Below are 14,904 nucleotides of genomic sequence, written 5' to 3'. Positions count from 1 at the left end.
AGCATGAGTTCTGGTGTTCTTGAAGTTTTGTGCCGTGTTTTGATACTGAAACCCAGAGATTGGGACAGGAAGTCAGTTCTGTTAGAATGAACAAAACCTCATTTAGAATGTCTGAATTTTGTGTCAACAGAATCCAAAAACTTACGCAATCGTGAAACAATTGCTTGCGGAAGGAAATGCCGGAGAACTGCAGAAATACTTTGGCTCGCGGATGGAGTTTGGCACAGCAGGGCTCAGAGCTGCCATGGGAGCAGGGATTTCCCACATGAATGACTTGACTATTATCCAGACAACCCAGGTATTGTGTTCAGCACTTTATCTCACTTAACTGGTTGTATATATGAATGGAAGAGCCTGATTTATGGCAAGCAAATGAGTATTCTATGGAAGTACATGTTCTCTCCTATTTGTCCCGTTTTCAGAAGTGATTTAAATTATGATTATTAGCTGAGTGCTTATCTCTGAAAAGAAGCAGAGAGAAGCTATTAAACCATTAAAAGAAGTTACTTTCTGTATTTGATTTGCAATTTAATTTGTACATAGCTGCAGTTAAGCTCAAGTGTAACAGTTTGTGCTGTTGTAACAACTACAAAAAAACCCAAAGGTAGCCAACATTTGTTTAAGCTTTGTGTGTGCTAGACATGGTTTTACATAGAGGCAGTGAGGGTATATATACATACATGGATCCTAAAGTAAATCTACATGGGGAAAAAACCCACAACCTCGAATAACTGCAGCCTGGAGTAGTGATGTATCCTGTGCTAAAGAGATATCATTATTAAGGGTGAGGTTTGGTTAAAAACCTGAAATACCGGCCAGCAGTTCTCTTCCTTGTGTGAGACCTGTGACAGCTGAATCATTTCTCAAAACCTGGAATTCAGACTAATTGTATTACCTGTTCCTTTTTGGAGTTGATTCTGACATTTTAAAAAGTACTTAAATGCTGTCCAGGTTTGCAATATTGATTTGAAGGTTTCTGATATTTCTTGGTGTTTATTGGTTTCTGATACTTCTCAGTCCTGAACAAGCTGAATCCCAGAGCGGTTCAGTGAGATGCTATGTATGCTCAGCTTCCTAAGACATCAGCATCTTAGCAATTATTTTAATGTTATGATAAATTAAACATCAAGATTGGGTTAATGAGGTGATTTGTTGTTGTCTTAAGGGATTTTGCAGATACCTCGAGAAGAATTTCACTGACCTGAAAAAGAGAGGAGTTGTAATTGGGTTTGATGCTCGTGCTCATCTTTCCAGTGGAGGTAGTAGCAAAAGGTAGTTCTTAGGTTTTGCATTTAGTATTTTGTAGATACCTTGTGTGAGTGTGATCCTTGATGGATTTATATCTACTTCAATTGTATTTTCTTTCTCTAAAGTGAATTAATGTGTGGGATTTACAGTATTCTTACATACTGGTAATGCCAAAACAGTTCTTATAGTTGTGCTTTGTCTTTTGGGACTAGTGAGGGAACACACTGAAATTGAATCTGTACAATAATTGAGATATATTGATAAGTGATGGGGATTTTGTAATTGCGTTAGGGTGGGAGGGAAAGCTGTGAATTCTAGGAAACTAATAGGCAAGAAAATGAATATATTCCCTAGGTATCTTTTCTTCCTATTTAGGTTTGCAAGACTTGCTGCCAATACCTTCATCAGTCAGGGAGTTCCAGTTTATCTATTCTCTGATATAATACCAACTCCCTTTGTGGTAGGTTTTTTATTACATGTTTTATTCCATTATCTGCTTTAAATGTACACAAATTCTGTCAGATACCTTGCATTACTTAAATTAAGGATAACTACACAAACCAGTTCTTACTTTTTAAGCTCTTCCTGCAGAGAATCTTGTACTTATTTAGCTATGTATAGTTTACAACATCCATAGGAAAAGAAGGGAGAATGTGGAATGTCAGTGGATTCCTGCAGAGTCTGAAGTCTGAAACATACACTCACATTTGGCTGGATTTTTTTTTTTTTTTTTTTTTTTCTTTTGAGGGGAAGAAGGGCAAGGACAGGTATTGAATCCAAAACCAAAGTAGCAGGTTGTTGGAGTGCAGTGATGTTTTTTCAGAAGGGTTTTGAATTGTGTCCACAATGCCCCCATCAGAGCACCAGGTGTCTCCAGAGCAACACAGAAAAGCCCTGCTCTTGGCCCTTGTCCTAAAAGCAATAATTTCTCCCTATACCAGTTGCTCCAGTGAGGATTGCAAACAGAACACAGTGGTATAAAGACTTTCTACAGAGCATTCTTATACTGATACAATTTTTTGAAGATTTAGGGTCAAATTCTTCATAGTGCAGTTTAAACTGGTGTTGCAAGAACTGCAGTTGATTGCATTTCAGTATTAAATAAAGAGCCAGGAGTAAACACAAAATGAACCCGTGATCATGAATAATGCTTCATTTTTAATTCACTCTATCTGTTTTGAGCTAATTGATAAGAGCTCTCTCTAAAATAATTCTCTTCTGAGCCCTGATGGAGTAGCTGCTCCCCAGGCTGCTCCCAAAAGGCAGTGTGGATGAGACTGCTTGAGCTGCAGTTCTCTGCCCTGTGCTGACTTGTGTCATTACCCCACTGGCACCCTCTAAGGCCTTGGGTACCTCAAGTCATTCCACAGTAGGGAGCACATGCATCTGGCTTCCTTCTAGAGAGGTGCTAGAGATTCACAAAGCATCTGGAACAACATTAATAACATCTAAATGGGAAAATGCACAAGAGACAACAAGGGCTAAAGTTGTGCCACATGGAGTCTGGTGGAACAAGTACTGTTTAGCCTCTGCTTTAGGGAGTCAGTGTGCAGGAATCACATCTTTATTTTCATACTAAGAAGTATTATATATGCACAAAAAGAAATTATATATATTATGTTGCACATTCTATTTCAAGTAACTTACTCTTGTTACAGCCATACACAGTAACTCATCTGAAGCTTTGTGCTGGAATTATGGTTACTGCTTCCCACAATCCAAAACAAGACAATGGTTACAAGGTATTCTAATATGTTCTATTTTATGGCTTTTTTTTCCATGTAGAGAAACTAGTGCAATTGTATATAGTTCCTATCATGGTATAGACTTAATCAATTACTAGTCTCGCCATCTCTTCTATGTATTTAAAGCTAGTATCATGTTAAACTAATAATATAATTAAAATCTTCACTCTAGAAAGCAGGATGCCATTGTAATCTGCAATGCACTGAAAAAAACACAGCTGAATTGCCTGCGCACCAGTCATTCAGTAGCTGGGCAGTCATATACAGACTGTTTGCAAAATACAAAAATAGAAGTTTTCTCAGTAAGTTTCTGGGCCTTTTGTGTTTCATTATGGATCTTGATATCTTTTGATCAAATTAAACTGCTTCTTTTTAATAGAATAAAAATGGGATGTGAGAAGAAACACTGAGGATATGAAAAGAATACTTTGGGTATATCTAAGCCTCATTTACTGTAATACTCTAGTGAATTTACTGCACCTTAGCCAACAAAAAACATAACAAAACTATCTTACAAGATTAATGACCACATACTCACTTCCTATTTTTTTATTTAGGTTTACTGGGAAAATGGTGCTCAGATCATTTCCCCTCATGACAGGGGAATTTCTCAGGCTATTGAGGAGAACCAAGAACCGTGGCCTCAGGCTTGGGATGACAAACTGATTGACAGCAGCCCACTGCTTCATGATCCATATGCCATGGTCAATAAGGAGTATTTCAAAGACATACAGAAACAGTGCTTTTACAGGTGACTGCTGTTAATTCCTTTAAGAATACAGGATATTCCATCTAGTATGCTAGCAGGGCAGTTTAAATTCATGGAAGTGAGGGTGGCCACAATCCTTCCATGACCCAGTTCTGCCTGTGCTTTTTTGTCATCTTTTGGGGTTTCACTGGCAGCTGTGTGGTGGTGTCATAAGCAAGTTCATAAAGCTGTCCTGGCAGAAGTCTAACCCAGCAAAATGAGCACATTTCTGATGATAGCTCCCAGTATTTTCATGGCCATGCATCAGGCAAGTGTCTCAGCAAGACTGGGGCTGCTGGAGGTGGACATGGCATGGACAACCTACCAGCCTTAAAACAAGATTCTCAGAGACAGTGAACCAGGTTTTTAAGCCAGTTCAGGACAAGAAGGTCTTGCTCTGTCATTCCAGCCTTGCTTGTGCTCCTGGTAGCCTTGGGTGCCCTACAACAGCCTACTCCTATCACTTGCTCAGTAAAATCTTTACTTAGCAAAATAAAGTGGATGTTTCTCTTGATGAACAGTTAGAGTGGATTTATGTAGTACAGAAGTATCAGCCTTTTAGATCTGCTTATTTATGTAGAAATTTTAAGCGCCAGTCACCATGTTCTTACTCTTGCTAAAAACAGTCAGGAGTTACTAGAAAGCTGGGGCTATTATGCTGCTTTTTCAGAATTGGAATTAAATGTCTCCTTAGGAGTTTGCATGATTTTACGTATGCCCAATGTTTTTTACCTGCTAAAAATGAGTGTGCTCAAATTGGGCAGGCTGTTGTTGACTCACTGTGCTCACAGTTTTTGGAGGTTTAAATGCTAGAGTTGGGGATGAAGAGTCTCTTTAGTCCATTGTATTTGTTTTTCACTTGACTTCCTTGGGATGTGTAGACTGTACTGTCTTTCTTACTCCAGTGATTTGCACATACTAGGATATTGGATGCCAAGAGTGACTCATATTGAAAAATTAGGCTAAGCCAATTTTCAAGCCATTGCTTTTAAAATCTGACCTCCTTTAATTCATTATTTGAACAGTGATACAGAATACTGAGTTGTATATTTCCAAACATAGTCAGTTTTGTGCAGAACAGTCTTCCATGTCCAAGTTTACTGTTAACCTGTTTTATTTCAGGAATATAAACAAGGAAACAAGCCTGAAATTTGTTCATACTTCTGTGCATGGCGTAGGACATAAATTTGTGCAGTTGGCATTCAAGGCATTTGACCTTAGCCCTCCATTTGCTGTTCCGGAGCAGAAAGATCCTGATCCAGACTTTCCCACAGTGAAGTATCCAAATCCTGAAGAAGGCAAAGGTGTTCTGGTAAATAGATTTAATTTTTTTTTTAATAGTTGTGATGTCTATCAGTGTTTTCATTTTTGCCAGAAGTCACAGCTGTAGATATTGGTGGAAGATCAATTTTTAATCTATTTCATAGCCTTACATTTAGTGAAGAGTTAGCTTTTATCCTTTCATTGACATAACCCTCTTTGAACCAGTCAGGTAGTAACCAGCAATAACTTCCAGCTACTTTGTACTCTAACAGAATGGGCAGGATCTGCACATGGGACAAAGTGATAGGTAATTTTAAAAAATAAAATAATAATAAAAATCCTCTCATTTGTTTTTGGAAGGCTTCTACTTTTTTGTTCTGACACAACCCCAGGAGGGGGCAGGAGAAGTCCTGACAGGTGGTTAGAGTTTCTGCTTCTATTTCTGTTACACTTTATTATTGAAGGATCCCATTAAATCTAGGTAGCTTTTAAGCTGGGCTACAGAAGTAGAATGGTGTAGGTAAAGTTAAATGTCCTGGCTATGTTCTTCTGCTGCCAGGCTAGAAGTTTTTGGGTTTTTTGAGAGACACATAATGATTTTGGGTGTTTGAGATTAAATAAATTGGGAAAATTACTTAAAACCTATAAATAAAGTGAAAACATTATTTGGGAATATTAACACTCATCTGGTCCTGCTTGCCACATTTCCAGACATTGTCTTTTGCTTTGGCTGAAAAAGATGGGGCAAGAATCATTTTAGCAAATGATCCTGATGCTGATCGACTGGCAGTGGCAGAGAAACAAGAGAGGTATGGCAATAAAGTAATGCAAACCATTGACATTTTTTACTCCCAAGGTTAGGCTCATTTGGAGAATTCTTGCTACTTGTGTTGTAGAGGAAGAATAGTCACTGTAATAATTTTTTAGCTTGAAAACACACAGAAATGTGAGAAGACTGTATTAAGCAGACCACAGTAGAGGCAGAATATGAAATAATGATCAATATTAGACAGTGTATAGAAGCCTGAATAAATAGTTGACACTTGCTGTAGTTTAGGCATGCACAGAAGCATGTGAATTTTTGTAGTTGTGCTATACTTTTTCAAAGGTAGGCTTTCAGTTAGATTTTTTTCACATAATACTGATAAACATTTTTTTAATTCTAGGTTTATTAAACAATAACTTGGATTCAGGAGAATCTGTATAGTTCCTTGATAATCTCTTGTTCTTCAATATGAGTATCTTCTTTCTCAAATCCTGTTTGATTTGAAAAACCAAACATTTTACTAATCATTAGATGATTTGTGCTTCTCTTGCTCAGTTTTCCCCACTTCTTTACATAATGTTATGTATTTGCATTTCACCTTAAAGTTTTTCACAGTTTGGTACTTCTCAGTGTAGTCATTTGTACTCTCCCCTTCAAGAACCACATATACGTGCATTGTTTATCTTTACATACCCAGTCAAAGAAAGGGATCGCAAAAGGCAAATTTGCTCAGTCAGGGGCTTACTATATATTGTTCATATTTGTGAAATGTAACCTATAGTTCTGACTCAATACAGGTGTCCTCTTTTTTCCTGCCCTCTGATATCCTGTACTTCTACGATTGTTTACTTTTCTGTATTGTGGTTTTATCTGATTAATAAAAGAAAGTGAAGATATGATACCAAGTGCTGAAGTTCAAGCACTTGGTATCATATCTACAAATAGTGGTGTTTCTCCTTTATCTACCTTGATAAAACAGAAACTAATTTGAGCAGTTATTAACCATAAATCATCAGTAAAAATAAACTTCAAAGTTTTCAGCTTAGAGAGGAGCAGAAAAAAAAAATCTGCTGCTGGGCCAGCATATATGAATTCCCTGTGCATGAGAGCCAGAAGAAGGATGTAAAATTATGGCGACAGTCTTTGGTACCCAAGGGATGATATAGACATCTGCTAGATGTCCTCAGTGGTTGTGGATGGATTAAATAGTTGAATCTGTGTCAGTTAGACAAATTTCAAAAGTCCAGTAAAAGGAGACAGTGCAAATACCCATTTTGCTCAACAGATAACCAAAACAGCTAAAGTAGTAGCTTTAAAAGCGGCAGTATTTCCTTTGGGGTTTTGGGGTGCTTTTAAATTCATTAGCCTCACAGCATGAACTAAGGAGGTTTCTCTGCCTTTAGAAGAAGAATGATCTTTTGTGGATACTCTGCTGTATCTTGGACAGTGTTAGTTGGAAGGTTCTTATTTCAATGGTTTTGGTCTCTGCCAGCCTCAGTTGGCAATTCAGCATTGAGAAGAAGGTATAAAAAGTTTCTGATGATGCTAGTTATTATGGGTTAAAACAAGAATGCAAAATCACTCATGCTTTTTGTCTGAAAACTTTGAGCTACCAGAATCTTGAAGAGGGGTGTTAGTTTATTGCATCCACTACCAGTGAGAGTGTGGTCTCTCATTCTGCTGCCTCTACGCTCGCTGTTTAGCCAGTCTCAGTTGTCTCCTAACTTCCAGTCCTGTGTCTTCTCAGACTTCTGCCCTAGCTTTTCTTACACTAATCAGATATTAATATAGGCTTCTACAGTATCTGTACTTCTTCTTTGACAGAACTTCCTGTAGAGCACACTCTCTCAGCACTCTTACACTAAGTTGCTGCTGTGCATTGCTTTGTGCCTGTTGGCATCAATAAATGCAGGAGACTGAGTCTTCTTCTCTTTCACAAAAGGTACTGTTTCTGTAGGTCTTGGTTTTGTCAGTCTGGAAGTGTCTCTGTCCCCTTTTGTGACTGGGAATTTTTTTGGCAATTTTGACATTTGTCTTTCATTTTTTCTTCCTTTTTTTTTTTTTCCTGTTCTAGCAATACATCAATATTAATCTTTTATACCCATTTAAGATTTTATTTTCCAATCTTCCCAATGACTAATTGATGTATTTGTGATTAAATTAAAAGTATTTGTCACTAGGTCAACTAAAAATACTGATCACTTGAGAACTGTATTTTTGTGTCTCTGCTTGTCTTAATCACTGAGTTTATAATTTGTATGCTGAACATTTTTGTTTTACCTAAAATATGTTGGAAATATCACTGTTTCATCTTTGGATAACTGCAAAAGCTTATGTGTATGATGGAGAAGAAAGGTAAGAGTTTCAGAATACTTGGGGGAAGAATTTTTTTGTTTGTTCATTATGAGCACATGGTATCTTGTTACTGTTGGCAGTGGTTTATTTGTTAATATTCATTTATAGAAGAACCAATAGATTCTTTTTTACCCCTGGTATTATCCTTTGGTTTCATGTACTTTCTAATTTTTTTTTGTGTGTAGTGGTGAATGGAAAGTGTTTTCTGGAAATGAACTAGGAGCTCTTTTAGGCTGGTGGATCTTCACTTGCTGGAAAAATAACAGTAGGGATACTCGTGCCATTAAAGATGTCTACATGTTATCCAGTACTGTTTCTTCCAAAATCCTGAGAGCAATTGCACTAAAGGAGGGTTTTCACTTTGAGGTAAGCAACACATTGCACATTATTCCATGTACTTTTAGTATCTTTCCTACAAAGTGTCATGTCTTCACAAAACATTGCTTTTCTTTTTAATGCCTTGGATTTCTCCTCACTGCTGTAGGAAACACTGACAGGTTTCAAGTGGATGGGCAACCGTGCCAAACAGCTCATGGACCAGGGGAAGGCTGTTCTTTTTGCATTTGAGGAGGCTATAGGTAAGAGACAGAATTGTTTTCATATCTTGCAAAATAGTGAAAATAGTACTACTGCAAAAAGTGACAGAATTGCAGAGTCACGGAATGGGTGAGGTTGGAAGGGACTGTGGGTGGTCCAACCTTCCTGCCCAAGCAGGGTGTCCTAGTGCATGTTACACAGGACTGGACCCAGATGGTTCTTGCATATCTCCAAAGAAGGATATTCTACAATTTCTCTGGGCAACCTTTGCCAGTGCTCTGTTAGCATCCCAGTAATGAAGTAAAATGAAAAAAAAAGTAATAATGGCCACATTTTGTGTCCTCAATACAATGGGTGTATTTCCAGTGAGTAGCAGATAATTATCTATTTTGCTAACTGATACTAGTTTTTAAAACCTTTCTATCTCTGCTTAGCACAAAGTTTGTGAGCTAGGAGTATGTATCTACAGCATGCCTGTAGCATGGCTATGCAGATTTGGACTGCAAATTCTGCATAAACTTTTTTTTTTTAAAAAGAAACAAACACATTTTTTCAGACATGAACTTGAACTTTTTTACCTGGCAGATTTAAGCTCAGTGTAAATGAGAATAAAATAAAGTAAAAACTACCCCAAATTACATTTGTGCTGGAAAGCCATGGTTGAAAGCCACAAATGAAAGTTATGAATTCATGAGGAGGAAATTGTAAAGCTCTAATGCTTTTTAAGTGTCTCAATACCTGAAAATGAGAAAAAATGTGTCTAATTTCACACATAATTATCAGTGTTACCTTACACTACTGTATAAGGTAATCACATTTGAGATAATGCTATACTTGAATTGTTCTTGCATGTGGCATTTCTCTTTCTAGAAAGGTCCATGAGGACATGGGAGCATGTGGCACTGCTATGATGCAAATCTCTGTCTTGAAATTCCATTGAATACCTTGCTTATTAACATTAACACTGATTAGAAGATACTTTTTTTCTGCTTTTGGTTTGACTCTAAGATGTCTGTGCTATAGTAATGTGCATTTCTTCTTTCAAAGATGTTTGGCTAACCTTCCCTCCCCTTCCTATTTCCCGTTAAAAGTGTCTAATTATATCTAATGTTCCTTGTTTAGGGTATATGTGCTGTCCTGCTGTTCTGGATAAAGATGGTGTCAGTGCTGCTGTTATAACTGCAGAGATGGCCAGCTTTCTGGCAACCAGGAATTTGTCTTTGTCTCAGCAACTGAAAGCTGTCTATGATGAGTGAGTTCAATTCTAATTTTTTATTTTTCAGATTTTCTCAATTTCACATGCTGCGGTTAATAGGGACTCGGTAGCAACCTACAGTTTATAAAGAAATAAAATGTGAATTATTGTACTATTAAGACAATTCTGTAATAGTAATCTTCAGGAAGGGTTCCTGCCCTGTGGATATGAATATATTTATGACTTTGTGTTGTTTTAAGGTATTTTAAATGTAACTACCTTACTAACTCTCTGTTAGTTATGAGATCTTTGTGGTGTTTTTCTTCACTTGCCTGAAAGGTTTTTTCGTTTTGGGAAGTTCTGCACTTGGGTCCTTTTAGAGAAGATTCGGCAGCTGCATTGCTGAGCTGTAGAGATGATAGTGCTTCTTGCTGCTTAAATGAGCCAGACACTCAAAAATGTTGATGACTGAATGGGTCTAAGTAGCTCTGGCTTATTTATGCCATACATAGAAGCCAGCTTCTGTCCTTGCAGGGCTACTTATGATTAAATTAATTCTAGTTGGCTCTAAAGTTAGGCTTTTTATTGTATTAGTATGTCTTTTTTTTTTTTTATAGATTTTTGTTGTTGAGTTTTGGTTCGCCTTTTCTCTTTCTGCTCCTGATTAATGAGATTTGAGCTGATTATGCAGAAGTGCTGTGACTGGCCATTACTCTTGGCTATATACAGCTGGGTATCCCTCTGAGAGCTTTTAATATGAGGCAGTCCTTTTCTTTTGTTCTTTTTTAATGGGTTCAAAGAAATCAATAGCAAAGATAAATGTTGGATTTCATGAGGCAGGGAGTGGTTTTTGTGGAGGTTTTGGGTTGTTTGTTTTAAAGGAGGGTGCAGACAGGCTGTTTGATACACTCCAGCTCTTCATGTCTCATACACACTAACAAGGGAGTGTGGTACCTGCACAGAGACTGGAAAACTCCAGCCTTTGTGCTGCTTGTTTTGCCAATCCTGAGTTCTCATTTGTGTGCAGCACTAGCTGCACATTGTCTCTCACATTGTTTCATTGTCTCTTTAAGAAGGAATCGAGTGGCAAAGACTTGCTTACACTGCATGGATAAATTGTGTGATATAAAAGCACGAAAGAGGAATTTATACCTAGAGTGGCAAATACAGCATTTGATGTGAGAATTCCCTTAAATGCTACTAGCTGGAAGTGCATATTCAGGAATTGAATATTCAGCCTCTAGCTTGAGGTTTTTTTATTATTTTTTTAAATATTAATACAGTAAACACCTGCTTCCAGTTGACCTCAGAATATTTGAGTGGAATTGAGCTGTGCCACAGTGCTGCTGTGTAAATACCCACTGAAAAGGACTCAGAGCTGCTTTAGCATAAAAGCAGTCTGTAAGATGTCACTGCACATAGTCACTCTTTGTGACAAAGCTGCAGATAGAGAGAAGGATACTAATCTGCCCTATTAAACTGTTGTTTGATAATGAGCTGGAAGGAGGGTTCTTGTTTTGTTTTGGGGGGTTGTTCTGCATGTGTTTGATTTTTGTTTGTGGCTGATAGAGAGTTGCAGTTTTCTACTTCTTACTACTTTACTTTTTTTGTCAGATTTGCCTTGTGAGTTGAAGCAGAAGAAACTCTATTTTGTATTTTGGAAATGTAGAAGGGGAATCTGTCTCAAAGTAAATGCAGATAAGAAAGGACATGGTCCTAGTAGGCTTATTACTTCTTTCAGATACAGTCTAGGTTTTGTTAATTCCCTTACTGAATTCTTAAGACTAATTTAACTACTATTAACCTTCAAGTTGTCCATTTAGGTATAAACATAACCCTGTTTAGGAAGGCATTCAGATTTCTAGCATGAACATCCTAGCACTAATGAGGATTCTGCCCCTCAGATTTTCACTCCCATCAAGGATATTTATCACGTCTTGATCTGTAGCAAGAGCTCACTTGGACAACCAGTCCAGACTTGTATGTTTCTCAACAACATGATATTTTGAAAAATCAGTGTTACTGGGTCATTTGTCTTTGCATCACATTACCTGGCAGCAAACAGGTGAGGTAGAGAGACAATGTTCAGAACAGTTTGGTTTAGTAAAAACACTTTAATGGGAGAATAGAAGCACTTCAATGAAGTGTGATTGGAAAAACCAGTCTGGAATTTGTTTCACTTAGAAAAGGTCAGCTGGAATCCACTCAAAGAAGCTATTGGATATAATCTCTTCCCTTCCTATGGTGGTTAAAGCACTTCAAGGCAAGAATGGTATCCTTTTTTCATCTGGTGTTGCTGTAAACTTTCTCAGTTTTCATAATTAAAAATAAAAGACATCTGCAGAGAAGTTTATTTGAAGTATGTAAAATGGGATAATTAAGCTGTTCGGACCTTTTTGAAATTGTGAGGGCAAGAACTGATGCTTCAGTTGGGTGAGCATGAGTACAGTGTTGCTTTTTGGAAGGTTGTATCATGTGTCTGGTGTAGAACTCTTAGGACATTGCTTCCTGGATTCACTAATATTGCATCTTCACAGATATGGCTTCCATATTACCAAAGCTTCGTATTTCATCTGCCACGATCCTAAAGTTATCCAACAGCTTTTTGACAACCTTAGAAATTTTGATGGAAAAAACACATACCCAAAATCTTGTGGTAGATTTAAAGTTTCTGGAATAAGGGATCTAACTACTGGGTATGACAGCAGCCAGCCAGATCAAAAGGCTGTAAGTATCTTTCTAAATTACATGTAAATCATATGTGATGTATATACACATACATAAAACATTCTGTGGAGAAACACTAAACATATTTACATACTGAGTCATAAAACAACTTAGATTGGTGACAATTATTATGCCTTGGTGAGAGGAGGGGAAGTCAAGAGGGTGTTGTGTTTTTTGTTAGGTTTTGTGGTGTGTTTTTCTCTCCAAGATGACACTTTGTGAAGGGCAGTAGGAGGATCTTGCTGCCTTGCTACAGCAATCTGCATTGTTTTCTTGTGAGTGGAAATTAAACTGTCTATTAAGATGTGGCTTTGGATTCTGTGTTTCTCCACAATCTCCATTTCCTTTCCTCCTGGGAAATGCCATGGCAGGTCAACTTCAATTAGCAGTAAAAAATTGTCTAGATTTGAAATGAGCTACCTAGCAGTGATGCAGTTCTACCAGATTCCAGGCTGAGGGCAAGGCTGTCCTTGTGGTCTCAAGACCACAATGTTGAAGAAAACAGAACTAAACTATAATTTTAGCTGATGCTTTTGTCATGCTATCTAACATCAAGTCATGGGTTTATTTATAGTCTCTTTCCAAGTTTTTAAAAAAAAATATTCTTAATATTTCTAGATTCTTCCTACTAGTAAAAGCAGCCAAATGATAACATTCACTTTTGCTAATGGAGGAGTGGCCACAATGAGAACCAGTGGGACGGAACCAAAGATCAAATACTATTCTGAACTTTGTGCACCCCCTGGAAACAGGTATTGTCACTTACAGCAGTACATCTGGTGTAACAGAGTCTGTGTGGCTTAATGGTGTTGTTTTAGAGAAATAAGAGCTCTCCACGGTCAAATAATATTACTAAAGTAATTTTAGTGAATGTATTTGTATAAAGCTTCAACTTTGCAAAATTTCTTGACACATTCTTGTCACCGAAATTACTTTGCACTCGGTTTTACATTCAGTGAAAACAGTATCAGGAAAAACATTCTGCCTTAAATAAATGCAAATATTTTCACCCCTTTTTTACATACATAGTTGCTTTAAAATCATTTAATCAAATATAAAGTGTTCTAATATATTTCAGACCCTTTTATGTTTAGCAATTATATCCTTAAGCAGTAGCCTTGGAAATCATACAATCTTAAAGATAAGTGTTAACTTAAATAATGAAAGTAATACTTTTTCACAGATGAAAAGTCATCTAAGAATACTGATACAGGTATAAAAATTACACTTCTAGACACTTACATTTAGTAATAGAAAATCTTCTGAACTCAAATTGGTCATACCACTTTAGATTATATTGTGGAGTTATGTTTCTTCATAGTCTTCATGCATATCAGTCGAAAGTGAACATCAATGCATTGCCATAAGAAATCAAATATATGGATTTCTAGCATTAATATAAAATGTTTGTCTAAAGCAATGCAGCAGATTTAAAAATTCCTCACACTAAAACTATACATTTTAGCTTTTCTATAGTTTCACTGTTTTCTGTGTTTGTGTGATTTTTGTTTTCCAGTGATGTTGAACAGCTGAAGAAGGAACTAGATGAATTGGTCAATGCTCTTGAAAAACACTTCTTTCAACCAGAAAAAAACAAACTTCAACGAAAGACTGAGTAAAATAGCAAAATTACTACCTTGATTGGCTTTTGCAGAATTAGAAGTGCATTATTTAAAGGTTAAGGCTTTTTAGGACCAAACATCTGAGAACTCTGACTATAAAGACTTCTGCTTTTAAGAGTTATTTTGGGTACTCTTGGCTCTAGTATCTTATCTTGGAAGGAAAGTAGTACCTTTACTCTTAACGGACCAAAAAACCCCAATCAGTTGAACTAAAAGCTTTATGAACTAAAAGTTGACTGCAAATGTATTTCAATCAAAACTTGTTTTAATTAAATATAAGTAATATTCTGATATCTGAAACAGCCTGTTTTGTGGTGCCTTATTTGTTTTGTGTGCATATAATCTGATAACACTATGCAAATTTGTCTAGGTTTAGATTTGCAAAGGAAGCTCTTTTGTTAACAGGAAGTATTTAAAGCCTGTGGTGAGACTTTGACAAACTTGGGGTAGATGATTCAGAAGTAGTGATCTTTCTTAGGGATTTTGGCCCAAAGAAAGAAGTAACTCACAGCAAATTTGTTCAATATCTGTTTGCTATGGGACCATATATAATATTCCAGGCAAGGGATACAAAGTGCACTAAACTGTCTTTGAATGCCATGAACCCGTTAAGATAGTATATCGATATACAGCACCTTCTTTTGCCTCACTGAACTAAGCATAATTAGTTCAATGCATAGCCTAGTTTGGGAGTCTCT

General features: G+C 36.9%; 1 protein-coding gene across 2 annotated transcripts in view; it reads left to right on the top strand.

Moving 5' to 3' along the window:
- The window catches only part of PGM2 (phosphoglucomutase 2), a 28,844-nt gene extending 14,338 nt beyond the window's left edge, over positions 1 to 14,506 (top strand). For both annotated transcript variants that reach the window (XM_059845020.1, XM_059845019.1), the window contains exons 2-14: positions 131 to 298; positions 1,166 to 1,272; positions 1,624 to 1,708; positions 2,907 to 2,990; positions 3,551 to 3,744; positions 4,864 to 5,053; positions 5,716 to 5,813; positions 8,311 to 8,491; positions 8,610 to 8,703; positions 9,785 to 9,914; positions 12,395 to 12,584; positions 13,203 to 13,336; positions 14,101 to 14,506. In XM_059845020.1, coding sequence (XP_059701003.1) covers positions 131 to 298; positions 1,166 to 1,272; positions 1,624 to 1,708; positions 2,907 to 2,990; positions 3,551 to 3,744; positions 4,864 to 5,053; positions 5,716 to 5,813; positions 8,311 to 8,491; positions 8,610 to 8,703; positions 9,785 to 9,914; positions 12,395 to 12,584; positions 13,203 to 13,336; positions 14,101 to 14,203 — 1,758 coding nt within the window. In that variant the 3' untranslated portion in view covers positions 14,204 to 14,506. The remainder of the gene's footprint in view (positions 1 to 130; positions 299 to 1,165; positions 1,273 to 1,623; positions 1,709 to 2,906; positions 2,991 to 3,550; positions 3,745 to 4,863; positions 5,054 to 5,715; positions 5,814 to 8,310; positions 8,492 to 8,609; positions 8,704 to 9,784; positions 9,915 to 12,394; positions 12,585 to 13,202; positions 13,337 to 14,100) is intronic.
- The last annotated feature ends 398 nt before the right edge of the window (positions 14,507 to 14,904 follow it).

Source organism: Haemorhous mexicanus, chromosome 4, assembly GCF_027477595.1.
Source record: "Haemorhous mexicanus isolate bHaeMex1 chromosome 4, bHaeMex1.pri, whole genome shotgun sequence".
NCBI lineage: Eukaryota > Metazoa > Chordata > Aves > Passeriformes > Fringillidae > Haemorhous > Haemorhous mexicanus.
The sequence above is the reverse complement of the archived record's forward strand: the minus strand, read 5'-3'. Positions and strand labels throughout refer to the sequence as shown.